General features: G+C 48.0%; 1 protein-coding gene across 1 annotated transcript; it reads right to left on the bottom strand.

The window, feature by feature from the left end:
• On the bottom strand, nucleotides 1-22,111 carry LOC149359688 (uncharacterized). Its single transcript, XM_089569108.1, has 4 exons — nucleotides 20,670-22,111; nucleotides 5,413-5,490; nucleotides 2,235-2,534; nucleotides 1-358 (listed from the first exon to the last, which is right to left on the bottom strand). Exons 1-4 carry the CDS (start codon nucleotides 20,688-20,690, stop codon nucleotides 74-76), a joined length of 684 nt encoding a protein of 227 aa, XP_089425234.1. The 5' UTR covers nucleotides 20,691-22,111; the 3' UTR covers nucleotides 1-73.
• Between the last annotated feature and the right edge of the window lie 3,636 nt (nucleotides 22,112-25,747).

Here is a 25,747-nt window from a genome sequence, read left to right as displayed (position 1 = left end):
TCATGCAAATGTGTTTAGGCAAGACCGGCATACATCCAACCTTGTTAGAACCCTGGCATCGCTCAATGGACGTTCAGCGCTTGAGATATGAGTTCTCGAGGAAGTCGAGCATGTAGATGTAACCGAGCGAGTAGAGCTTCCTCCGGTTGCGCATGTTGAGTGGCGGGTATTCGGCGTCCGCAGTGTACACCTTGAGGCTGGGCTCTGCTTCGGCTTCGGCCAGCGTGTCTTCCTCCAGGCTGAGAGCGGCATTGCGTTCCGGGTAGGCCGGGTAGTCGGGCAGGCGCACGTACGGGTTTTGCTTCTGGCGGAAGCTCGAGCCTTGAGCCGTCAGCCGCTCGCGCCGCCTGTGGTGAACCTGCGGTGAGGTAAAATCGGTGATTCAAGGTGCTAATGCAATAAAGTGATCAAGAAATCCTTTGGAGAGTGTGTTAGTTCATGATCGGTTTTAACGCGCGCAAAAAACAAAAAAAGGACGAAGTACAGGAACAAGCAGTACGAGAAAGAAGCCGATTAGCATCAGATTTATTGAAGCAGCACACCACCCTGTCTATGTTCGGCCCCGGCGTTATCAGGGAAAGCGGAATATAAGGAGATGACAACAGAAAATCACAAGGCATACAGAGTGAAATAGACAGCAGAAAGGAATGGTACAGATATTGCATCAGAAAAGCGAACCGGCCAATAAGCAAATTACTAGGTTTACGTGTGTCCTTCCAAGGAACCAATTTCGTTGCCGCTGAGTCGTACGGAGGGTGCGCTAACGCACGTGGACCACATAAAGAAAACTGGGCAGAGTTGAGTCAACGCGCCGTTCTGCAGGACTCGCGACAAAGAATGGCTGCCTTCGAAGGCCACATGCAAACCCAGCAACGGACTTTCCTGGTCGGTTAGCTTTTCTGACGCAGTGTTTTTGTCGCTCCCCATTTGTTCTTTTTTTTTCTGGCGGAGTTCATTTTATTTTGTAAGCGTTGTTAGTTTGTGCTGCCACGTTTTCTTTTTTTTGTTGCCATAAATCAGTTTGTTGCCGCCGCTTGTCTCGTCCTGCTTGTTCTTCCACTTCGTCGTTTTTCCGAGCTGTGTAAACTCTGAAGTAAACAAAGTGCAAGGCATAGACACTTCAAGTACGCCAGTTCGTTTGATGAAAGTTATAAGAAGGTGGTCGTATTTTGCAGGTGATAGTGCCCATTGATCGCTATAGCGCCTGTGATGTCAAGGCTGATAGCCAACAAGCTATGCATGTCGCTTCTGTTCTCAAAAACAGCACAAGTTAGAGGCAAACAGGAGAGCAAATGGATCCAGAAAAAAAAGAAATAGGCACGAAATAATGTTCCACGAAAGGGCATTGCGCATACTGATATTTATATAACAACTGACAAAGGTTTGCAGTATACAGAAATTATTTTACATGCCGGGGGGATATATTAGCTGCCGGCTGCGGAGGAGGAGGCCGACAGCGAAATAAAGATGATTTGAGTAGTACTTAAGCCAAACTCATGATTGATGAATACTTGCATGCACACATGCTTCCTCGACCACCAAATGGAGACACGTCGGGCGGTCATGAGATTCGCAAGGCATCCTTCGTGATATTTGTTACTTCACTGTATATTCTGTTGTGTCCTATAATACTGCACGTCATCATTGGCTTATTTTTATGTACAAGAGCGCGTTCATGAGCGTGTAGGCCTTCAAGCAAACAATACTAAAGTCAGATCTCATGCTTTGATCACTCAAAGATTGCGTGCACTTCTTTCGCTGTGCTGCGACCACCCCTGCATCCTATGACACGCGAGAAATGCTGACAGGAGAGTGGGAGCCTGAAAGATAGGGAAATTATATCATAAAGGAAGGGCATTGTAAGGGTACTGCCACAAAAAAGTATATTTTTTTCATTACTACCAAGTCATAGTTTTATAAAGGGTTTAACAAAGCTGCAATATCAGAAACAAAGATACGGGTAACGTTAGCAAGCCGCGGGAACTGGAAACAGTATCAGTCCCGCAAAAATACACTTAACTTAGATTGTGACAATCCTCTGACCAAAACTCTCACCCGTGCACTCTGTCAGCTTAGCCTCAAAGACACACGCGAGACAGAACAAGCAGGAGTGGATAATTATTGTTTGCGCAAGACAGCTGTCCCGCTGCAGGTTCCGGCCGGCATTACCAGAATGGTGCACCCAATAGCTGCCGCAGTGACTCCGGAGTTTGGCTGTAAGACGGCTCACTCACTGGTGCAGGGTGCGGAAGCAGCACTAGCGGCTGGTGGTGATGGTGGACGGCATGGTGCAGGTGCTGCACAGTGACGTACGTCTTGTGCGCCGGGGCCCTGGCCAGTACCGGTATGTGTCCCGTGGAGATGAGCACTGGCACGTGGTGAGTGGTCTCGCTGTGCAGCTGGTAGCCGTACGAGCTGCTGGTCGAGGCGGCGGCTTGATGGCCCCCGCCGGTGGCACCCACCAGCTGACCTCCACCGGCGCCCGGTGCCCCCTTGACTGCAGGATGGTGGATGACCAGGTACGTTTGCACCTCCTGCGATAAATGACGCAAATAAGACATGGCTCGATGTTATGTTTCGCAGTATAGGGAGATGACAAATACGCAGTTTTCAGTCATAGATTGAATATGGGGCATCACAATATATATCTTCAAAATTCATTTTGAGCGATTGTACGGTTTCAAAAAACGTGTCTGCCGTATGCGCATTGATAAAATTTCCTGTCATGGTTCATCTTACTGCATATATATATTAGGTTCCGAGTAACCTGTCGTGCTCACTGGGACTCCAACATCTTTTGACTGTTAGCTGTTTCTATCATCCATTGTCGTCATCTCCATCGTTTTCAATGCTATTTTGTTATTATTTTGTTATCAATTTTATTGTTCTTTTTTCCTTCTGTGCTTTGAGGGCACCCCTGTAAAAGGCCTATGGCTATTAGTGGCCACCTCACATTAAGGAATTAAAATAAATAAATAGATAATGCGGACCGCTTGCTCCATTAACCGGGTGAGAACATTGGTCTTGACTTGTCCGCGCTTGCGTGATATTATAGCTTTATCTTACAAGAACGCCACTGGGCTGTTGACTCCTGTAATTGTTTAATAATTTGAGAGTAGGCCGATGGTAAACTTGGCGGTAAAACTTTCTCTTTCAACAAATTTCTTATCTTCAATAAATGCGAAAACATATACTCATATACACGCGCTCCACTCGTTTTTACTGACAGCGAGCGGATCATTTAAGAGGGAGTTCGGCTAAGACACTGAACAAAGGTACACCTCCGAAAGCTACAGACCAACACTTACAACAACCCACGAAGACTACACGCAATAGACCCGGAGTCATTTGACTCACACTGCAAATTCTGCGGGGAGAAGGCGGACCTGTACCATATGGTATGGGCCTGCCAACGAAATAAGGGGGTCACTGTCAATAACCAGCCAACGCAGGAGGGGTGGGAGGCAGCTCTGACCAGCTCGGACGAAACGAGTCAAAAAGAACTCATCGACAGAGCGCGGACAGCAGCCTACGCCAGTGGAGTTCCGGACTGAGAGCTCCACCCGCCGCTATAATCTCCTAAATTATTTCATTAAAATATTTTCACCATCTGCACTGACATGGTTTGTTGAGGTTAAACGGCGTTCCATTAACCTGATCGCTTCTTGCGTTCGGACATGTTCCTCGCGATTAGGGAGCTGCTTTCGATAAAACGTTCAAAACCTTGTCATTGCTGTCACAGAACTAGGCGGAGCGTTGGCATTCCCAGGAAAAAGGACGTGTCCCTGTTGTTTGACTTCCGGCAGCTAGTAAACAGTTCGCAAGCCGGTGAAACCTTGTTGCACCTTGTAAGCTGTTCTTCGTCAGCGGCCGACCGCGACGGCCTGCTCAAACAATCAGGTCTTTCAAAACTACCGGAAGCGAGCTGTGCCATGTCTGAGTGTTCGGTAAGTTGAGCGTAAGCTCGACTTCACAAAAGGCTGGTGACCACGCGCCGAAGCAGTATACGCTGATATGACCCCTCCTACTTGCGTTTAGAATGGCCTGATGCGCGACTTGCAACCATTTCAAAATTGTTGGAAAGCGCCTGTGCGCCTATGGATGGCCCCGTGTACTTCGGACTTTCCACACTTAAGATTGCAATACCAATTTGCTTAAGCAGCTGCCCTCGTAAGCAGCTTAGATTTTTCACGGAAAGTTAGCGTTGCTTTGGGGAGAGGCAGAACATATCGTGTAGTTGTTTTGATGAACCTTTCTGAACCTTTCGAGACATCAGCTCCCTGTAAATCATGCAACCCCTTTCTCACCTACCTACTGACAGCTCAATAGTTTACAGACAAATGGCTTGCCAATCATTTTGCCTGGTTTCTCAATTATCCAGTCACAACTTGGCACGGAATGTACAGGTTCAAACGAATATAGTTTGAGGCATTAGAACTGTTACAGTTGGCCGGAGATCCACTGCGCTGATGTTCGCATACGCTGCAAACGTAGGACTATTTTTTTTTGAGCTGCTTTCGCGATTAACTGCATTATATTTAGTATTGAATCTTGATGACATCAGCGTAAAGTTGGTCCATCTGACATGCAGGGATGCTGACAAACCTCCTATGGTTCTGCTTCAGAAACAAAGAAAACGCACAGAAACTGTGCGCAGAAAAATAAATGACGTGGCGGGCATAGCGAGAGAACTACTCAGTGTAGCTGGCAGGAAAGTAAAGCACAACTCGCTGGCACCACTCAGCGATGCTAGAGAGAAAGAAACGGCAAACACCATATTTAATACGGAGGAAAGGTAGGGCTTCAAACACGTCACACCACACAACATCAAATTTTTCGCGCATCAAGAAAAAGCCCATAAACCAGTCGCACTTCTCGTGAGGTTTGTCGTGGATATCAAACAAAACGCAATGGAGGCCACACTGCATGTTTCCTGCGTTGCCGAACCAGGCTGACGCCTCGACTACAGGCTTATTGGCGGCTTAGCTTGCGTACCGATGAGCATCCAGATCGCAGAGCATGCCTGGCTAAGCGACACGGTACTACATGTGCCTTCTTCCGCATCCCCTTTGGTTGCCTGTGTGACTCGACGTTGTTAATGACACCCACCGTTTAGACGAAGCTTATCAACCAAACCTTTATCGACTGAGTTCAGTTCGTATGCCATAGTTTACAGATTTGAACTCAGTGTGTACGTGTCAGAACGTGTGCATTAACAGCCGAGAGATTTTCTGCTGTCAAACGGGTGGGAAACAAACGATAGCAATAGAACCACAAAATGCTTAAAAAACGTAAAAGCAAAAAAGTTCACGAAAGCACACGAAGCGAATTTCTTTCACCGAACTTTTCCGCCTCAAAAAAATGCTTTAACATCTCGGCGACGGAATGAATTTCAAAGTTGTACAAACGTACCCGTGATCGATGAGCCCTAGTGGATGTCCCAGGACTGATGATGAAGATTGCTGCAGTCAGCGCGACGACGCAAGCGGCCTGAAATGCAAGATGAACAGAGATAAGAGTACAATGCAGACCACCGAATACACAGACAGGAGAATCTTTTCATTCCGAGTAACTGATTGCAGGCATCGCTGCCTTTGCTTCTGAATGAACTGCACACATCCACGCGCCACAAAAACAATAGAAGGCATTGTTCACTGCCTAAATACGAAGTTAACACCTGAGCATCGCTGGTACCTTCGATCGAAGCAATTCCTTTGGCATATACCATGATTCATAGTGCGTTAAGCTGGCATGAAGCCATAATACGCTCAGTGCCGAGATATCTTAGGAGAGGAATTGTTCGAGTGAACATGAATTTTGACGACCATTTGCTGGGACTTTCAGGACAATTCACCGCGATGAACAAAATTAAACATTAGCAAATATTCGAAGAAACCTTATCCTGTCAGTTCCCAGCGTGCTCCTGTTCAGATCATGCTGAACTGTTACCATGGGACCTGCATTCTAGTTATCAGTGAATGCGACTGCATCTACGTACAATAACCTTTCTGTGCAGGGAATCAATTTGGAATGGGAAAAGCGCAGAAGTTTCGTGCTTGTTTCAAGGGAAATATATTTTTGTGCGATTTTTACAACAGTATTCATGCAGTGATTCAGCGTTGCGAACACTTGATTAAACCACTGTAAAATGCTGGTATTTCTCAAGGTCAGCAATTCTTTGAATTTTTATGACCATGTAGGAATGGTCGTGCTTTAACTAACCGCAGGAACCATATTTATTTGCCGCATAATATTATTGTATGGCGAGCAGTAAAACTTTGTACTTTGTCGGGAATGAAAAGCAGTCAGGAAATGTTAACCTGAGATTGTGAGAACAATACAAAGCGATGCCTAGACAGCCGTGCTTCTTGTTTCAAGAACAATTAGGTTGTTCAGTGAATTACACAATCTACTGAGAAGTCATTAAAGCAAGCAACACTGTGAATATAGCCGCCTTACATTTTGCGGTACGCGGCATTTTTGTTGCGGCAACACTACGCTAGGTGTGAGCGATTTCGCGGAGCCCCGTAGAGTCCCAAATGCGCTTGCGCGAGGAGCGAGTGTGAGACAGTTACTATAGTGCCTAGAATATACAGTATATTCTAGGCACTATACAGTTACTGCGTAATTTCCTTTCCTCAAATAGAGTTTTCATTTTCTTCATTACGACCCCCCTTTCTCTTTCTTCTTTCACTCCCACTAATTCCTTTCCACTACAAACGGATGACGGGTGTCCACCGAGATATGTGAGACAGTTACTGCGTTATTTCCTTTCCTCAAATACAATTTTCATTTTCTTCATTACGGCCCCTCTTTCTCTTTCTTCTTTCACTCCGACTTCCTCCCTCCCGGTACGGTGCGGTTCAGGTGTCCACCGAGATGACAGAGAATTACTGCGCCATTTCCATTTCTCAAAAAGCGTTGCGTTCAAAGGGCAAGGCATCGCGCTGAACGGGTAGTGGCGTTCCGTGGACTGCCTGGCAGCGTTACAACACGCTGTAGCGTTCCACTCCTAAAGGCGAAGCTTAAGCGTCATTAATCAGCAGTCAATTAGTACTTAGTCATGAATCACTAATTAACCAATAATGAGTAATTTGTAATTACTTAGTAATTAGTACTTAATTGTCTGTGACGTCACCAGTGCCACAGAGGCAGTCAAAGCGGTGAGGAAAACGCTTTCGCCTCTACGCACTTTAGGCAGTCAAAGTGCCCCCTGAGATGCCGCTGCCGCTGCGATTGCCGCGCCGTTGCTTCCGCAATTATACTCGGGATGGCCATTGGTCAAACCGCGGACAATTTTTTTGCTCACCAAAATGCCTACCTCCAAACCATATCCGCAACATCCGGATCCACCTGTATTCGGTGCGCTGCTGCATAGCCCCCCTACGACCATACCTCTCTGTACGTACGGGTCAAGCTGATAGATCTCATGAATGCATAGCGTGATGCCTCACAGCACAGTGAACAACAAAAGCAGCAACAGCTAAGACGCGTCGTGCTATTCCCGGTCCAATCAGTAGTCGCAGAAGCCGTCATTTTTAATGAGAAACCGGTTCGCCACTGCTCCCGCACACGCTTTCGACGTCCCGGCAGAAGCGCGCGCACGCGGTATGTTACCCCGGCTCCTCTTCCGCGACTGGCGCCTGATTTGTGGGTCACGGCGACGTCGAACGTCGGTCTCCTTCAGTGCAGACGACAACCACGCGAGAGTGTTTGCTGCGGTATACGTATGCCCTCGAAGAGAAAACGTCATCGAGACGCTCTCGCATGTCTCCGTCGCATTTATGCTCTGTCAAAAGGCTGTCAAACGGAGGACAAACTTAGAAACGCCGGGGAGTGTTCCGGTACATGGTTTCGGCGCGCACGGCTCGTGTGTGTATAGGAAGTCACGGAAATGAATGGGTGGCGGAGAAACACCTCGAAGCCGCGTCGGCGTTACAGGGCATACTCGCCCTTGCTTGGACTGACGAATTGGTTGAGTTGAGACGGCTAAACGCGACCGAGTAAGCAGTGACTGCTGGTATTGCTATGCCTTCGCTGCGTGCGCGCAAAGGTTTTACCTAGACGTTAACGCCCTATGCGCCACAACAGTGCTCTGCAGGATTGACAAAGGGTGTAATTTGGGTCTGTAGCCTAGTCTAACCGATATACCGCACCTTGGTTTGTGCTCGTATCTATAATTGTATAGCCTTCGTCCAGATCGGCACGGTAGAGAAGCCAGCTTGAGACTGAGCAGGCACTTGAGGAATTAGACGTCAGTTCGGGAACTATGTGCATTAAAAAAAAAAAAATAAAGGTGGTTGCAACAACAAGCTTCGAAACAATTTTTTTTTTGTGTGTAATGGATAGTTTGGACAACACTAACGTGTGTATGCGAACACATTACCACTGTAAAAGCATCGTAGAAACTCACACCTACGGGGCATCGGATCGGTAGCGGGCGAAACGCACAACCTCACCAGGATATAAAGCCGAAATAAACGACCAAGGAAAAGGTTGATGCTAAACAGACTCGTACAGGACGCTAGAAGCGTCCGAAGCGCTTGTTCAGATTCAGGATCGCATGCGTATTTGGTATTCAATTGAAGAAATGAGCACTTCAAGCCAATGCATAAATGTCCAATGTTCTTGGACACAATTTTCGAATATTCGAAAAATGTAAGGTACTGCTATGGAAATATTGAAGGTAATGGTTAATTCTTGCGACGTACAGCTAAACCTTTCCAAGTTATTTCATCGCTCGCTTCGAGCAGTTAAGACTGCCTCAGAAAATCAATGGGGAATGCATTTGACGATAACTAAAACGTTAATAGAAAAAAAATCAAACCTGTCGACGGGAGATTTAAGAATATATTGATTGCTATAACCAAATCTTACAATATATAAAATATTACGTTCACGAACTCTTTCCCGTTCAAAATTGCTTTCGTCTATAATCGTTGAGTATGAATACTGCGGACGAAGGGTTCGTTATTGATGGTTAAAGAACAAAAATGTAGACTACAAGGGTAACCCCAGATTCGAAGAGGCCGCCGCGGTGGCTCAGTGGTTATGGTGCTCGGCTGCTGGCCCTAAAGACGCGGGTTCGATCCCGGCCGCGGCGGTTGAATTTCTTTGGAGGAGAAATTCTAGAGGCCCGTGTACTGCGCGATGCCATTGCTCGTCAAAGAAGCCCAGGTGGTAGAAATTTCCGGAGCCCTTCACTACGGCGTCTCTCATAGCCTGAGTAGCTTTGCGACGTTAAACCCCATAAACAAATCAAACCAATCAGATTCGACGCAGGCTGTTGAACGTATACTAGTCTGTTTAGTCTCCGCCGCGTTTTGCTGCCGCGGGTCTGTGATTCAATGACGCCCATCGACATTGTTTAACTGAAAGCCCGCGAAACAAACAACCGCTGCTAGGCAATCGTGACAAATCGCTCTGCTTGGCTAGCGCGAGGCGTGCTGCAAGGTTACGCCTCCGAAGTGTACTTTCCGACTGAACGCTGAAACACAACGAGAGTGCCTTGTGTGCCACGCAAAGCTGAACTCAACATTGCCGAAACCGCAGAATGACGGGCGGCGTGACTACACCAGGCGTAGTAGAAATGGTTCGACCGACAGGCCGGGGGAGCCATTATTCGAAGCGAGGACGTCGTCCTTGCTCGATGGCCCAACTCGTTTCCGTTTATTTGGTGGCCGTTTTTAGTGCATGCGCTTGGCGGCGGCACGAGCCGAGTCCTTGAGAAAAGCCGCGCCCGCGCCCCGAGTGTTTCCCAATCTCCACGCTGTCGGGGGGAGACACTGCGGGAGCACGCACGCACATACACCACACGCACGCATGCGAACGCACGCACGCTTGCTGGCGCGGCATGCGTACCGTGTTAGCCCATTTTCTTCACTGACGCGTCCGCCGTCGCCCCTATCACGAGCGGCCCAGAAATTAGGAGCGCCTTTTGAAATGCGCGCCGCCTCGTCGGAGATGTGGACACGTTTCTCGGAGGGTACGGAGACGACGACGACGACGATACAGGTGGTCGCCGCATGCACAATGAGCTGGCTGCGCGTCGGAGGAAGGCGGAATTCTGACGCGCGCTGTATTGCCCGCACGACGCAATAACTTTGGAGGCGAGGGATACACCTACGGTGGGGATCGTTAGCGCCGCTCTGCTGGCTTTGAAGCATTCCGGGTTTCAACGAGGTTGCGAGTTCGAAAGAGGGGGCGCTGGGGACGATAAAATGTAGGAATGCAGTTTTGGTTTTAGAAGCTGGCACTCAGTAGAAGCCGGATAACTTTATTTATACGCCTGATCTCTGTCAGAGAATTAAGGGGGTGGTTTGATGTTGAGCGTAGCAGGATGGTTGATCGTACGTGGGTGATGTGGGGCAACAGGAAGTGATAAAAACTTGGCTCGCATCGTGTCTGAACGCAGAAGTTTATGGCAGAGCCGGCGTGATAGTGTCAATGAAGAATTAAGTTGGCTGGCTATGGAAGGTGTGGGAGGTGAAGCATACATGAAGCAACCAGTGTGAGTCACGTTGAGATAGCCTGCATTGCGTTTGAGAGATTCATGCGACCTGTAACAGTCAGAACACGCGGCGCCTGTATTGAAGACAGTGTACAATACTACACTGAGGCTTTCGGCCGGTTACACTTAGCAACTTTCGCGATGCGAGGAGTTGCGTTCTCCCAGAAACTAACAGAAGTCCTGAATAAAGAAAAGCTGAGAGCACTGAACAAGCGAAAAATTTGCTGTTCCCTTTATAAATCAGAACTACAGAGGAACGCGGCTGCGCGGTACTAAGAGTCATCATAATCATCCGCCTCACTACGCCCACTGCTGAACAAAGGCCTCTTCCATATCTCTTCAGTTAACCCTGTCCTACAAGTAACTAACACACGTTACGATACTAATTAACCGATATCTGCTACACGTTACGATACTAACAATAAGGCGCTGTAATTATTCTCTTGCTTTAGATGTAGACGTGAATGTGACCAAAATCGAGCCAGGCAGTGGGCACTGGATAAAAACACCATATTCGGACTTAGAAAAGGAAGTCTTTTTCGTAATACACTGATTCTTGGACGGTAAGCGTTATTGAATGATGGGCATCAACTAAGTCATTCAAAGTTCAACGTCAGGTTGTTTAAGGTAATTCAGTGGAGTTGGGCATCGTGCAACAAATGGCATATAGGGATATATGCGATACATGAGAGATGTACTCTGGAGCGGCATATTGAAACTGTTCAATTATTTTTTTCTTCACTATCATTGGCTGTTGCCTCTGTAACATGAAGGCTAATATCGGTATAAAAAGCGATGAGTAAGCATGCGCCGTTCTAATTGCTAGTGTGCATTCTAAACTACCTCCCACTCTCAGGCTTATAGATCATCTATGCCCTATTTTTGAAGTGCACTGGGAGCAACAAGCTGTGAAGGATATGATTTATGGAAGGATATGATCTTATGTCCATTAACCAAGGACGATATATAGAACAGCGTTGATCTGATAAATGAAAAGCAATTTTGCTGTGCCTCTGCGATTTATCAAGGTGGTGCTGGGAGTCCACGAAGGATCCGCTTCAGTGGAACAGAGGGGTGTGCTGCACTGGCGTCGGTGGCATTAATTGCATTTCCCTTTAAACCTAGCCGGGAGCTCGTAAAACTTTTCCACACACACACACACACGCAAAAAAAAAAAGGAAAAGCTGGCCTTTTATCTCGAAAATAGTGTCATTTCGGACGCCGTAGAGGAAAGTTACGGCTTTATTTCTACAATCAGCGGCGCACTTTATCATGCACCATAATCTCCCGCGTATCCACCCCATTAGATGTGGCCGCCATGGCCTAGAAATCAAACCGGCGATCTCGCCTTTGATCTGAGCCTCTTCGAGGAAAATGGTATCTTTCTCAGCAGCAGCCTGCCTCGCCCGTTTCGTTCCTTTGACCACGCAGGGTCCGCCGTGAGAAACTTTGTCTTCCATCACACTGAAGCGAGGGACTTAATCACAATCCATTAGTTCAAACCAAAGAAAACCTCCCGGGGCTATACCTGTAGTCCTGAGCCACAATGACGCCCCGTTGTTGTTGTTGTTGTTGTTGCGACTTAATGAAGAATGAAAAGTGCACGGGCCTGCCCACTGGCTCGAGCTGAGCCACAATCGCTGCCACGTGCACACAGAGGAGAGTTGAAAGATGTGAGAGGAAAGATTGAAAGAACAGATGCGCGTCGCAACAACCACGTTCGCCGAAGCGACGATGCCGGTTGTAACAGATGCCTCAGTAGGACCAGCCAATGCTGGTTTATGAGGACGGGGTGGAGCTCTACAATGCTACACTAAAGCTCCAGAGTCTTAGAGGAAAAATTTTAGTTCTCCACTGACGTCACGGTCTGCCTTTGCCCCATTGAGTTCCGGGAGTTTAAACTATTAAAAAGCGTTGAAGAGCTCCTGTCTTTTAATGCGGACGACTGAGAGAGACAAATATTTTTAATGTGTGGAGGGGTGTAGAGGTCGGTCGGAGTGACGGCCTCTGGCCTGCTAATGCATACTGGTGGAAAAGGGAAGGGAAAATATAAATATGCTGAGAGCGGGGACGAGAGGTTAAACAGTTAGTTGTACTTTTGGTTCCGACCTGCATCAGTGATGGAAAAGCCTTTGAATTTTGCTTTATCAGCGTGAGTGTGCGGCACTTATCAAGACTTCGAGAGGCCGACTGAAGAAGAAAGTAAATGAAGCTTTCAGCTGATATGACTTATCATAAATTGTGGTTCTTTTCATGGTAATTAGGACCGTGGGCGATTTATTATGTATAAGCATATGCCTTTTACGAGTAGAAAAATATTCGTGATGAGATTTTTAGACAGGACCACACTGGAAAACACGGAGTTAAATCCTTTGAATCCAATGCAGCCTTCGTTACCCCTTCGCCAGAGTTGTTCAACTTCATGTTAAAACGAAAGTGTGGGTGTTTCGCGCTGAATTGAAGCGTGTCGCACTTAAAGCGCAATGAAGACAATATTAATACTTGAAGAAAGATTTCTTTTTCCCTGGTAGAACAAGCATTTTCTTGTGCTCACAGTGCCATGCTTCGGCGAAGCAGGATACTATGGGCTCCGTTAAAACAAAGAGCAGAAAATAAAAATAAATTCTTCAGGAGCCGCACATCATTAGGCTTGATGAGTACCGGCTGCATGTGTGGGACAGACGTAAACAAGTCATTGAGACCATGGCAATATGGAGTATTGTATAGAAGCAAAGTGGCCGTCACAATAAGTTTACAAGCAACTATAAAGTTTGCCGGACGTTTACTTCTGTTGTAATGCAAACTTGGTGCCTGTTTGATTACTAGCTGTGGATAAGGGTGAGGAGTGGGGTAGCGTAGGTGCACATAAAGCGCAACCATGCGTCACACGTCACGCACGGTCACTCATTCACCCGTATTAAGCGGGCGTTCGCAGTGACAGCCGTACCACGGAAAACGAGAGCGAGGTACAGCGAGAAGAAAAAGAAAGGGGGGGGGGGGGGGGGTGTAGAGCGTGCACACAAGAGCACTCCTTTAATCACAGCGACAGCATGCTTACGATATCTGGGAGCTAAACCATGTAGGCTACATGTGCACATATGGTGGCCTTTTTTATTTCTTGTTTGAAGTATGTAGCTGTTTGTGTCACACCGGCTGCATAAACAGACACATACAAGCGAAAAAAAAAACAGCAATTTTTCCTCACTGAGTGGTGGAATGTGTCAGGTAGAAAGTGACAGCCACCTAATATTTAGCTAAATACAGACTTTACTGAAAATACTGTCATTTAATTATGCCCCATGTTCACTAATGTACAAGTGTATGAATCGTAGCCTGCCGAAAGTGGGAGTAGTTCTTTTGAAACTTGGTACACTCAAACACACACACGCACGCACATGCACACACACACACGAATACAAACACTCCCCCCCCCCCCCCTCCGCACCCGAGCATATTTTCTGTGAAATATGTGCTTAACAGTGCTCATTTTTGTGTATTTTTGTTCTATTTGTACCAGGGTATTTTTTATTTTCGCACTCTCAAAACAATTTCTGCACACTCCCACGATACTTGAGGAGTGAAAACGACACACCTTAGAAGGCCCACGACGCTCTCTAAATCACGTCAAAAATGCGCAACTAATGCCGCTGGTAGCTGAAAAAATTATACGTCACAAATGGAAAAACAAATAAAAGAGCCTCGATCTATTTTCCTCTCCTGTACCACTTTCTTCCCTTCCTTGTCTCAGTGTGGCATAGCAGACCAAAGTCTTGTCCTTACAGCGGACCCATCCGCCTTTCCTGTGATGAAAGTATTCTCTCTCTCTCTCTCTCTTTCTCAGAGCAACGAAGTGACAACGGTAGCTGCGGAGCGAACGACAACCACCGTTGTCACTTCCTTTCTCCATGAAAGAGAGAGAGAACCACAAGAAAGGCGGAGAGGTCCGCTGTAGGAGCATATGTCTCTGGTCTGCTATGCCACACGGAGCCAGGATTCCAGGGTTCGAACCCGGCCACGGCCGTGTGCTGCGCGATGCACCATACTTAGCCTCAAAAACATCATTAGCCTCATTAGCATCAAAATCATTAGCCTGGCTAATCATTAGCCCACTGCAGGACAAAGGCCTCTTCCACATCTCTCCAATTAATCCTGTCCTTTGCCAGCTGCGGCCTCCCTATCTCCGCAAACTTATTAATCTCATCCACCCACCCAACTTTCTGCCGCCCCTTGCTACGCTTGCGTTGTATTGGTATCCAGTCCATTACCCTTAACGACCGTCGGTTATCTTTCCTTCGCATTACATGCCCTGCACAGGCCCATTTCTTCCTCTTGATTTTGATTAGGATGACATTAACCCGCGTCTGTTCTCTCGCCCACTCTGCCGTCTTCCTGTCTCTTAATGTTACACCTATCATTTTCCTTTCCATAGCTCGCTGCATTGTCCTGAAATTCGTTAGCCTCCGCGTGCATGTTTGTACCTCAAAGTTTTTCCACGATATCTTTTCGCGCACTTCCATCTCTCACCTTTCAATCTCTCTTTGTTAGTGCTGCTATTTGCTCCATTTAAAGTGGTAGCTGTTAAAGCAACTTTTCAGGAAAAAGTTTGTTGAAAAAACTGACATCGTGGTAATCCTTGGGCGCTTGAAAATTGTTCATTAAGAAAGGAAACGCGTAGTTACTGCACTCACTTCAGCTATGCCGGCAGGGAAAGGAAGAAAGAGGTAATAAAAGCCCTAACAGAGAAAGAAGCCCTGTAGTGGACGGCTTCGAAGTAATATAGACCAACCAGGGTATTTATTGCGGACTAACATCGCACAGCCCAGAGGAATTTCGCCTAATTCGAAACGCGGCCGCCGCGGCTTTGTTCGAACCCGGGTGCTCCTCGGGCCCGAAAATCATCGTCGACAACCACATGCCAATAGTGTCAAATGTTGACCGCCAGTGTAGAACACTGCTTAACTCAGTGTGGATATCTTAAACTTGTAACTTTGAGAAAACAAGGGGGTCTCGAGAGATTGCGTGCGGATAAGGTGATTATCAAGGCCGACTTTTTTTCATTGCTGCAAGATCTGATCTATAAAATGCTTCCTGCGCTCACAACTGTTTCCAGGGGCCATAGAAAATGGAATAGAATATACCGAAGATTCGAAATTCCCGCGGTGATTTTGAGTGTTCAGCGCCACGTGGCACGTAGTGACAAGAGTGCAAACTAAACGCGTTTGTCAAGATTTCCTAGGCTTGAGATAAATACAATGCTGGCCGCGGCAACCGCATTAAGAGGGAGGCGCGATGCAAAAACCACCGCGTGCTGCGCGATGTCAGAGCAAGTTTAGGAACCTCAGGTGGTCGAAATTAATCCGGAGCCCTAAAGTACGGCATCTTTCGTAGCCCATAAGTAGCCGTGGGACCGCAAACCTCACATACCGTGACATAACTCTTAGCAAATGGTTTGCCTGTCTTAGTTACTGCCGCTAACTTTGGTGATAACTTTGTTAAAGCTTATAGGCGCTTCGTGCAGTGTTGTGAACATTGCAAATTATCAGCTTTTTCTTCGAGTATGCAGCAGCTAGCAGGGATTTTTTGTTTAAGACGAATTCAACGCCCTTCAGGTCCCAATAGGCAGTTTTTTTTTATATCGACTAGCGAACGCCGTGCGTAATAAATATGAAAACAGTGAGCTCAATAGTACAGTCCTCCGCCATCTTTGAGGACACAAGATTTGTTACCCGCGATAGCTTAATTTTTGTTTACTTTTGTGACGTCATGTGCAGCTTTGAAATTAATAATGTAGATATCCTGCTTTCTCTGCTACTCATTAGAAAAATCGCGGTGTTTCAATGCTGCAATTTTTAACCACTGTGACAGCTGTTACGAAAGTTGTTGCAGACTGCAAATGTAGTCACCGCTGGTGTAATTCGTTGTAAAGCAGGCTAACTCCCTCTCCTGAGGTCTGAATTGAGTATATATACGGAAAAATAACTTTTGTCAAGTGGAATGGTGAGTGGCGCCTCAAAGGGCTGATGGGGTTCACATGTGCGAGGTATATTTTGCTGTGTAGTAATGGCTTTTTGTGCCGAATGTTTGTTTTGAGTGCTATTAAAACTTCTGCCCCAAGATCTGATTTCTATGCACCGAATTCATTTACCACTGGGCATAATTTGGCAGGCTTGGCACGGCCTCTGTGCGTGAGCGTGTAAAATGCACCTGTCGCCATGTACTAAGACATTTTTGTCGAAGCTGCTCATTGATGAGGCCTCGGCAGTAAAAAAAAAAAATGGCCGGAAAAAAGGAAAGACGGCATTTTTTATGGTATGATCTTGGCCCATTCGTGACGTCATTTCGGAAGTGAGCACGGGCGTCAGTTGTAAAGATGCTGTAGTTTTCTTTATATGTCAACAGGTAGCTGTTAAAGCTCGCAAATGGTCTTCACTTTTCTTCGTGGAGTGTGCAGTCCATCAAATACCCAAGTGATATACAGCTGCCATTGTGCGCCATTTTGTCAAATCCTCATTTGGTTCAATAATATCAACTTAAATGAAGCGTATGATCTAAGCGCTGCAAGCTGAACTGATACTCTCTGATGCTGACTTGTTCGCAAGCCGATAATTGAGTTAATTTCCGGATGTTTAGAGTGATTTGATGTCTCTTTCTGGTTGAAATTTCATTCGAATAAATAGCGGATAAGGGAAACAAATCTGCGAATCTATAGCGTTTCTCCGAAAGCGCATTGTAACAAAATGCGCTTCTGACGCAGATTTTTTAAAAAGAATGATGCGCCAGCTCAAGGAAACCTATGACAAAAAAAAAACAAGAAACTTTCCACCAGTCTTGTTATCATTGTTGACATATTGTTTCCTACCCCTTTGGCACTTTCTTCAGTGCTGGGAACCATGACGATTTTCCACTGCGTCGCCTTTGTTGAATATTTTATGTTATGCTAGTGCACGCCCACATCGTTAGTTCGCCGCATATTAAACATCCCTTTACATAACGCATGTTCTTTCTACACGTATTTTCTAACTCCTTTAACAAATAATACTTAAACAAAGAGACTGTCAAGTGGTCTAAGATGTGAGGGCATCTGCTTACTCCCGATCTATGGGCTTCAAACTCAGGTTGCAGTTTAGAAAAGTTATTTTCACGTATAACAGACCCCTGGCAGAAATTATAGCGTCATATTTGGTGTTTTGTTTCGCCGTCAATTTTGGTGCTCGTTCAGAAGTTAACTTTGCCGCAATATCAGGGTGATGTTCGGCTAAGACTACTGAGAATGGCAGCAACACACACACACGCATACACACAAACACACACGGACACAGCAACACACACACGCACGCACACACACACGCACGCACACACGCACAAGCACACGCACAAGCACACGCACAAGCACACGCACAGGCACACGCGCACACACACATACACACACACGCACACAGGCACACATGAACACACACACAACAGTACACATACGCACGCACATGCACAAACACATACACACACGCACACACACGCACACAAGCACACGAACAGACACACACACACATGCACACAAGCACACAAGCACAGACACCCACACGCGCGCACAACCACGCGCACAGACGCACGCACAAGCACACGCACAGACACACACACATGTACAAGCAAACGCACAGCCACATACACGCACACGCACAGACACACACACACACGCACAAACACACACACACACGCACACACAAGCACAAGCACACGCACAGACACACACACACACACACACACACAAATTGTGCTCTCCAAGAGTTCTTTGGAGGAGAAATTCTAGAGACCCGTGTACAGTGCGATGTCAGTGCACGTTAAAGAACCCCAGGTGGTCGAAATTTCTGGAGCCCTCCACTACGGCGTCTCTCATAGCCTTAGTCGCTTTGGGACGTTAAACCCCATAAACCAACCAACCAAGAGTTCTTCCCCACATGCGCTAAATGAACTTGCAAGGCTGCCTGAAACTATTTCACGGAAAGGCTGTAGGTGTGCATGATTGTGTGCCGAATTAACTTACTCTTTCGAGGGCGATAAGTTTGTAAACTGAGAAGTGAAAACGAATGAAACTACTTATTTTGAAACACGGAATACCTTGGGACAGGCTATTAAGATAATCGAGATTCTTTTCCGGCCACCAAGAAGGCGACAGCAAAAAAATTTTCACTCCTATCAGTAATGCAGTGTGAACGCAATTTCACGAAAAAACAGCAGACTACTCCTAGTGAAGCTATTACTGAAATTAACGAGAACCTGAAGACAGAGAGAATGTTTACGCTGTGTTCTCTCCTATTGTTTCGTTTTGCAGGACGTGAACCAACTCACTTGCGAGCAGTATGAAAGTGCACTTTCACTTGTAACCAATATCAATTATGTGTTCCTCATGAATGAAAACGACATACAATTCTGTTTTAAAATACACCGAGAACGCCTTCATACTCAGCGATGAGCCGCTGATTCCACATAAGTGTTCATTTTCTTAATGACATTGCGATATATTGTAGTTATTTTAGTTACAATTAAAAAAAATCGTTGATACTCTCTCCTACTAGCCTTTGCTTGGTTTTAAATAGTACCCCTTACATTTTACAGCCGCAAATAACTCGTATTACCCTGTGTTCGTAGTATTATGGCGTCAGACGCCGCTGCACGCCTAATCAATAATTATTGCTTCTATAGCAAGTACGTAGGCAAGGGGAGGCAGCTCTCTCTCCTCCCAAGTAGAACAACTTACATTGGGCCTTCTCCCAAAAACCGTCCCGCACATGTGCCTAATGCAACAGCCACTGTTAATTTGGTTTATTGGGGCTTAGCGTCCCGAAGCGACTCAGGCTACGAGAGACGTCGTAGTGAAGGGCCCCGGAAATTTCGACCACCTGGGGTTCTTTAACGTGGAATGACAACGCACAGTACACGGGCCTCTAGAATTTCGCCTCCATCAAATTCAGCCGCCGCGGCCGGGATCGAACCCGCGTCTTTCGGGTCAGCAGCCGAGCGCCGTAACCACTGAGCCAACGCGGCGGGACAGCAGCCACTATTATTATTAATAAAACTACTACTAGTTCTGCCCCTACTGCTGCTGCTACTGCTACCTCCAATGCGACTGCCAGCAGTATCAAAAATACCGCCACTAATACTACGTAAGAATAATCTTATGAATAGAGAAATTGATTGCATAGCAGTAGCTGTAACTTTCTGAATTGTTGAGGGCAATTTCAGGCATTACATCGACAATCTTTACTGTACTACCAGTGAGCTGTTTTGCTATGCTGTGTTTTGCATTCGCGGTCCCAGGGAGATGTTATCAGGCGTGTGCGACGGGCTGAGAATTATATAGCAGCAGTGCTTCTCTGCATCCACCGCGGTGGGTGAGTGACTATGACGTTTTGCAGCCGAGGGCGAGGTGGCGAGTTAAATCCGTTTAACAGCGGCCACATTTCGTTGGGCGAGAGAAAACAATACGCCCGCGTACCGAAATTTCAGGGCAGGTGATCCAGGTAGTCGTGTGATGGTGAACAACCCCAAGTGTTCTAAACTTACCAGGAGCCCTCCACGTCGGCTAGCCTCATAACCCGTAGCATTGTTTTGGCCCGTAAAAAATCATTAAGCATTAGCTAAGCAGTACCCATCCGCGACTGCATAAGCGGCTGCTACCGATATTTGGACACTGTGCCGTTGGTGTTAGCTGTCCAAATTCAGGCATCGTGCGGCTAATGCGTTTGCGTCTCTGTCGATTGTCATCTATCATCCATCTACCAATACTGGCAGGAAGGCTTTACTAACCTTTGCGTGCGTTGCTCGAAACACATTTGTAGAGACTTGCAGGTAAGCGAGATCGAAGGCAGGAATGAACTCGAGGCGAACTAATTAAAGTTTTCAGTGGGAAACACATTTAATTTAGGACCTGTTGACATTACGAGCAATGACTGCATCGCTATGATACGGACCGTTCCCGCAACACTCTTTCGCGAGAATGCGAAACGGCAATGTAATCTACCCAGCACGTAATCAAGGATTGTTTCGTATGCACTCATTTCAGCAGCAGATTATAAACCACATACGCTAATCCACGTGCGCGTGAGATAAAAAGCGTGCGCACTGATACCCTGCGAGGCGTATCTAATACCATGACAAAACTCACCTGCAAGTTTGGCCAATCCATAACGATGGCAGTCACGCCCGATGCCCGCGCACAAACTCACTAAATCGAAGCGTCTTCTGTGCGAGCAGGTTACAACCAAGAGAAAGGAGAACAGAGACGGTGATCGCCCTGGTGATCACTCCCGAAGATTCTGGGAGAACGTAGATCCGAGCGAGCGAGCGAGCCCTTTCACCGGCGGAAAAAGATAGTCTCCTCGCGGACACAGCATCCAAAGCGGCGCGCAGTCTCTGAGTGGCTCCGTAATCAACGCCCAGCGAGCTTTCTCTCTCTTGGGTCCGTACCGTTCACCAGCGAAACAAAATGCACGAATTGCTCCTCGGAAGGTGCACGGGGTTGGTCGGACTCCGAAGGTCTGCGGCTTTGTCTTTCGTATTTTCGCTTTTCTCACAGGATGAGGACGGCGCGTTTATGGGGGCGAGCCTCGGCGCTCTGTCCGATGAGCCGTCCGATTCACCTCTCCGCTCGGATTGAACAATGCGCCGTCTCTCGATGTTGTTGCGTACTGTTCACGAAGTTCCCATTCGCAACGGGCGTTCGCTGGCCAGGGAAGACGAGGACGTCGACGTAGAAGAATTAACCGGACGCCCGATCGCACTAGCTGACTCTCACGACCTCGGTCTAAAGCCGTGAGGCCGGTACGGTACGCCGGCGACGCTCGGGGGCCACCGACACAACGTCCGCGCTCTCGCTCGCCGGAACACGCCGTGGAAGACAGGAAACGAAAGGAGGAAAGAGAAAGGATAGGGGAGGGGGAAAGAAAGACAAAACGGTGCGTTGACAAGCAGAAGAACGAGGGAGCCACGAAAAGAAGGAGAGGAGAGTGGGGAAAGGGAGCACGGCAGCTTCCACTGAACCGGTCACTTTGTCCGAACTTGTAGGTGGGCAGTGCCCCGCCGCTCTCACTTTCACCGACCCGTGGCGTTCTTTTTTGCGAATACTTTATTTCTTCCTGGCTATTAGCGTCGTTTCCCAATTGCGCGGTTGCGCACCGCGGCCAACAAAGCGAGCCTCGTGGCCGCCGTCGTGTTCTTGGGAGGACGCGGACAAACGAAACGGCTGTTCGCATCGCTCGGTTTCGTTTAGCGAAGCGCTGGGGGGAAAATAAAGCAAAGCAACGCGCAATTTCTCTCTCGAAACTGGCTGGCCAGACAGAAGAGGAGAGCGCGAGGGAGGGTAAACGCCGTGATCTCTTTCGCCCTTTCCCGTACCCCGCTGTCTTCTTTCCTCCGATTTCGCCTCTCCCCAACTTCTCAACTGCTGTTCAAGCGTTTGCTTTCTTCTAGTCTGTCTTGATCTTCGAGAGTACAAAAAGATATTTGTGCTAGCAGCAGGGATTGGGGGCTTTATCTGGCTTCGCATCGGGCGCGCTCGCATATGCGGTCGACATTTCATTAGACAGTTTTAGCGCAGCGTTGAAGCGGCGCGACCCGCCCCGCTTGCACGACGAGACGGCCTGCCGGAACGCGAGTCGTCTACGTAGCGTATCATGACGCGGTTGAACGTTGCCGTCGCGAACGCATTGGCCGCGCACTTACGAGCGCCGCGGTGGTTTCGCGTTCGTCGACTGGTTGACGGGTCGCACGACGCGTGGATGTCGAAGGAACGGAGCGTGGGGCCCGCTTCGGTAGCGTACTGCTGCGGGACGTGATCGAGCGTCGCGTGCGTGCGGTGTTCTTTGTGCTGGCTTTACCGGCCTCTCCATGCCAAGGCGACGAGTCGAGGCGTGCCGCTGAGAACTGTTAGATTGCGCCGGCACCTTTTCTGCACCCGCTGGTGTGTGTGTGTGCTCGTGTGGCGGGGGGGGGGGGGGGGGGGGGGCACAGGCGATCTCATTCAGTCCACTTCACCCCTGTGGTTTGAAGTCTGAGCACGCGACTGGTGAGCGTGGTTCACTTCTCTCGTGGTGTGCTCAGTGTCAGACCGGACATGTGAGTCGAATTTCGTAAGTAGCGTTTCAAACAGAGCTCTCGTAGCGGGGCACTACAGCGAAATGAGGGCCAGAAGCGGCTGCTGCACCCCGTCACGCGGTACACTTCGGTTATAGAAAAGACGAGGCTGAACTACAGCACGATTGTAGCCTTCTCACGGGGGTATTTCATGAAACTGAAATGCGCCGTGTTGTCACGACTACAGTTGAATTATAGCCTACGCGAAGTGCCTTGTTAATACCCTAACGGACGCATTTTTAGTCGAAAATGATACCAAAATGATCATTTAGTACTCGTGCAGCATTATGTCGAGAAACCACGAATACTCTTTGGACGGACCCGACTTGCCTTAAACCGCACATCATCATCATCATGGTTTAAGGCAAGTCGGGTCCGTCCAAAGAGTTCCATTGAGTGCCATAAAACCCTCGACCAGCTGGACTCGTCAGAAGCCAGAAAAGACAGTCGGCCTACGACGAACCTAGCTCGTCCAAGTCCGCTGGGGGGTTAAAACCGAGGGAGGATTTATAAGGAGCGTTTGGAGGGGCAGTATAATTTCACAACGCACTTCTAGAACTTACTTCGCTGAAAAAAATGACACCGCCCGAGATGTAGTTTTTCCAAAGTTTCTTGGTGCGGGACGCCCACCCTTCGCCCTTTCGTCCCTATTTCTCAGTCGTCCTTTCCTAACGTGTCCTCTCCAATGACATCAATCGCTTGGAGGAACGGCTGACAGAACTCGGTCTGGATCTCCAGATGCTAATGTTACATCCCATCCTTCATCATTTAGGCGAACCGGGGTCGCCATGCAATTGAAGTTACCCATAGTTTCACGCGCAAGAGGCGAACATCGGATCGAAGAGAACGGCAGGGAGATGACGATTAAGAGAAAATAAGGTTAAGATACAGAGGTAGAGAGTTGAATTACGAACGAAATTAAAGAAGAGAAAAATAAAAATTAGAACTTCCGAGTTAATACAACTACCGGGCTATGGGAAAATTCCTACTACCGCTTACTTCTATAGCAAGTCCGAGCTCACACGCATCTAAATGCTAAATATTACGTACCTTGAATTCCATGCTACTTTTGGGACTTTCTCCTATGACATTCAAATTCAAGGCAAACGGTTTTCAGTATGCCGCGGTTTCGTTTGGCCGCCTGCTCTGCGCAGTTGACCTTGTGCCGATGGCGTAGACTTCTCGTCTGCGATTCGTTTGAAGCTGCAATACAGAGGAAATCCAATTTCGTAGCACAGGTAGAAACCGGAATACTGCTACGAACAGTTCACTTTGTAACTATGAGTGGAACAAGAGGACAAGGCACAAAGCAGAAATAGAAAAATGCAACTCTATACAGAATGCCTCTGTGGGTTTGAGAAGCTTAAATCGAGAGCATCATTTGCCTGATATAAACTGATGGACGTAACGGGGGTGATGCAAAATCACGCCTTTTTTAGCGAAGTTCCGAAAGTTTCCTGCAGCGCGTAGAGCCTCCATGCGCCACATTTTGTAAAGTTTCGCTTTGCTTTCCTGCCTGTTGGTTCTCTTCCATTGGTCGCGGGTTGGCTTCCCTATGACGTAAGCCGCGGCAAAGAACACCAATAACAAAGGACGTAAGCAAGGGAAACTCAAACGAAGCGTTACAAAATGCGACTCGTGGAGATAACGTCCGCACGAATCCGGATTACGGCTTGCAACTTCCTCGTTGAACTTTCATATGCGCGCCAAAGCCGCGCCGTTAGCATCCCCGGAAGGACGGCGTCCCTCGTCGAGAGAGCAGAGAAAGATCAAGCCCAGCTCGGTTTCAGGAGCCCCTTCAACGTGTGAATCCCTCGTGGCACGAAGTCGAAGGGGAGGACAGGCGAGCTGTCCGATGTTCGCGATGCGAAATAATGGGAGAGGGCGGGATATCACGCGCGCGCGACCGACGCCTGTGTGGGGAAACTGTGTCGCGCCGAGTGGCCTGCCCGGATCGAAGGACGGCGGCGTCAAGAAAGAGCCAAGGGGGAGAGACCGGTCTGATCGAAGATGACAGCGCTCGGCGGTCTCTGGCTCGATCGGCTTCGTTGCTCGGCGTTGATGATGATGTGAGGACAGTGCAGGGTATAAGCGACGAGTAACGTTGTAGAGTCCTACATTTGTCTAAAGCGCTCGAAGGGCGTACTGTTTAGAGTCCTGACGTCACTCACGAGTGGCCCAGATGGGGCTTGTGCCGTCGCGGTGGCTCAGTGGTTATGGCGCTCGGCTGCTCACATAAAAGATGCGGGTTCGATCCCGGCCGCGGCGGTCGAATTTCGATGGAGGCGAAATTCTAGAGGCTCGTGTGCTGCGCGATGTCAGTGCGCGTTAAAGAACCCCAGGTGGTCGAAATTTCCCGAGCCCTTCACTACGGCGTCCCTCATAGCCTGAGTCGCTTTCGGGCGTTAAACCCCCCATAAACCAAAACCAAACCAGATGGGGCTGGAAACAATATCTACCATGCATTAGCTTTCCTATCGGTTGTTACTCATCGCGTCATGCAAACCTCTATTAATTCGATGAGGAAAAGCAAGAGGGCGCTGGAACGCTGTGAACAGGTGGCCTGAGGGCTTTGCAATGAAAGGTTCGTGGTGTCAACGGTGGTGGCAGAAGCTTGCCCGTGAGCTTATATTGCATGCTGATAAATACAGACCTGCAAACGTGTGCGTTTACCGCGTGCCTGTAACACCACATGCATAAGGCATATGTTGTAATAGCAATCGCAGAGATATGGGGAAAAGTAAGATAATGAGAGTGCCATAATCCGTGAGTCATATTTTTCGCTGAGGCTGCCTCAGTGAAAGATGTTTTTCGTTCAAAGTCTTTAGTGCGAAAGCACTATTCCGGAGGTTCAGAGCGCAGCAAAATCGTCTAGCGAAGTTTGTCTGCCCGAGATCAACCTGGATCGCACAATTCCACCGGTGGCAGCACCTGCCCTCGCAAGGCAGTGGCGCATGGCTTAACCGCTGCACCACTGCGCCAGGAGGGGTACGTCTGCACCAGGAGTGGTATGAGGACTGCCAGGGTTCTATGAATGCTAAGCAGAAAAAGACCAATTCTGCACATATCGGCACGCTGTGCTTTCGTACTCTATACGTATGTTGTAAACAT

Source organism: Amblyomma mixtum, chromosome 2 (genome assembly GCF_055824585.1).
Source record: "Amblyomma mixtum isolate Tamu chromosome 2, ASM5582458v1, whole genome shotgun sequence".
Classification (NCBI taxonomy): domain Eukaryota; kingdom Metazoa; phylum Arthropoda; class Arachnida; order Ixodida; family Ixodidae; genus Amblyomma; species Amblyomma mixtum.
Note: the sequence above shows the minus strand (reverse complement) of the source record. Positions and strands in the feature narration are given on the sequence as shown.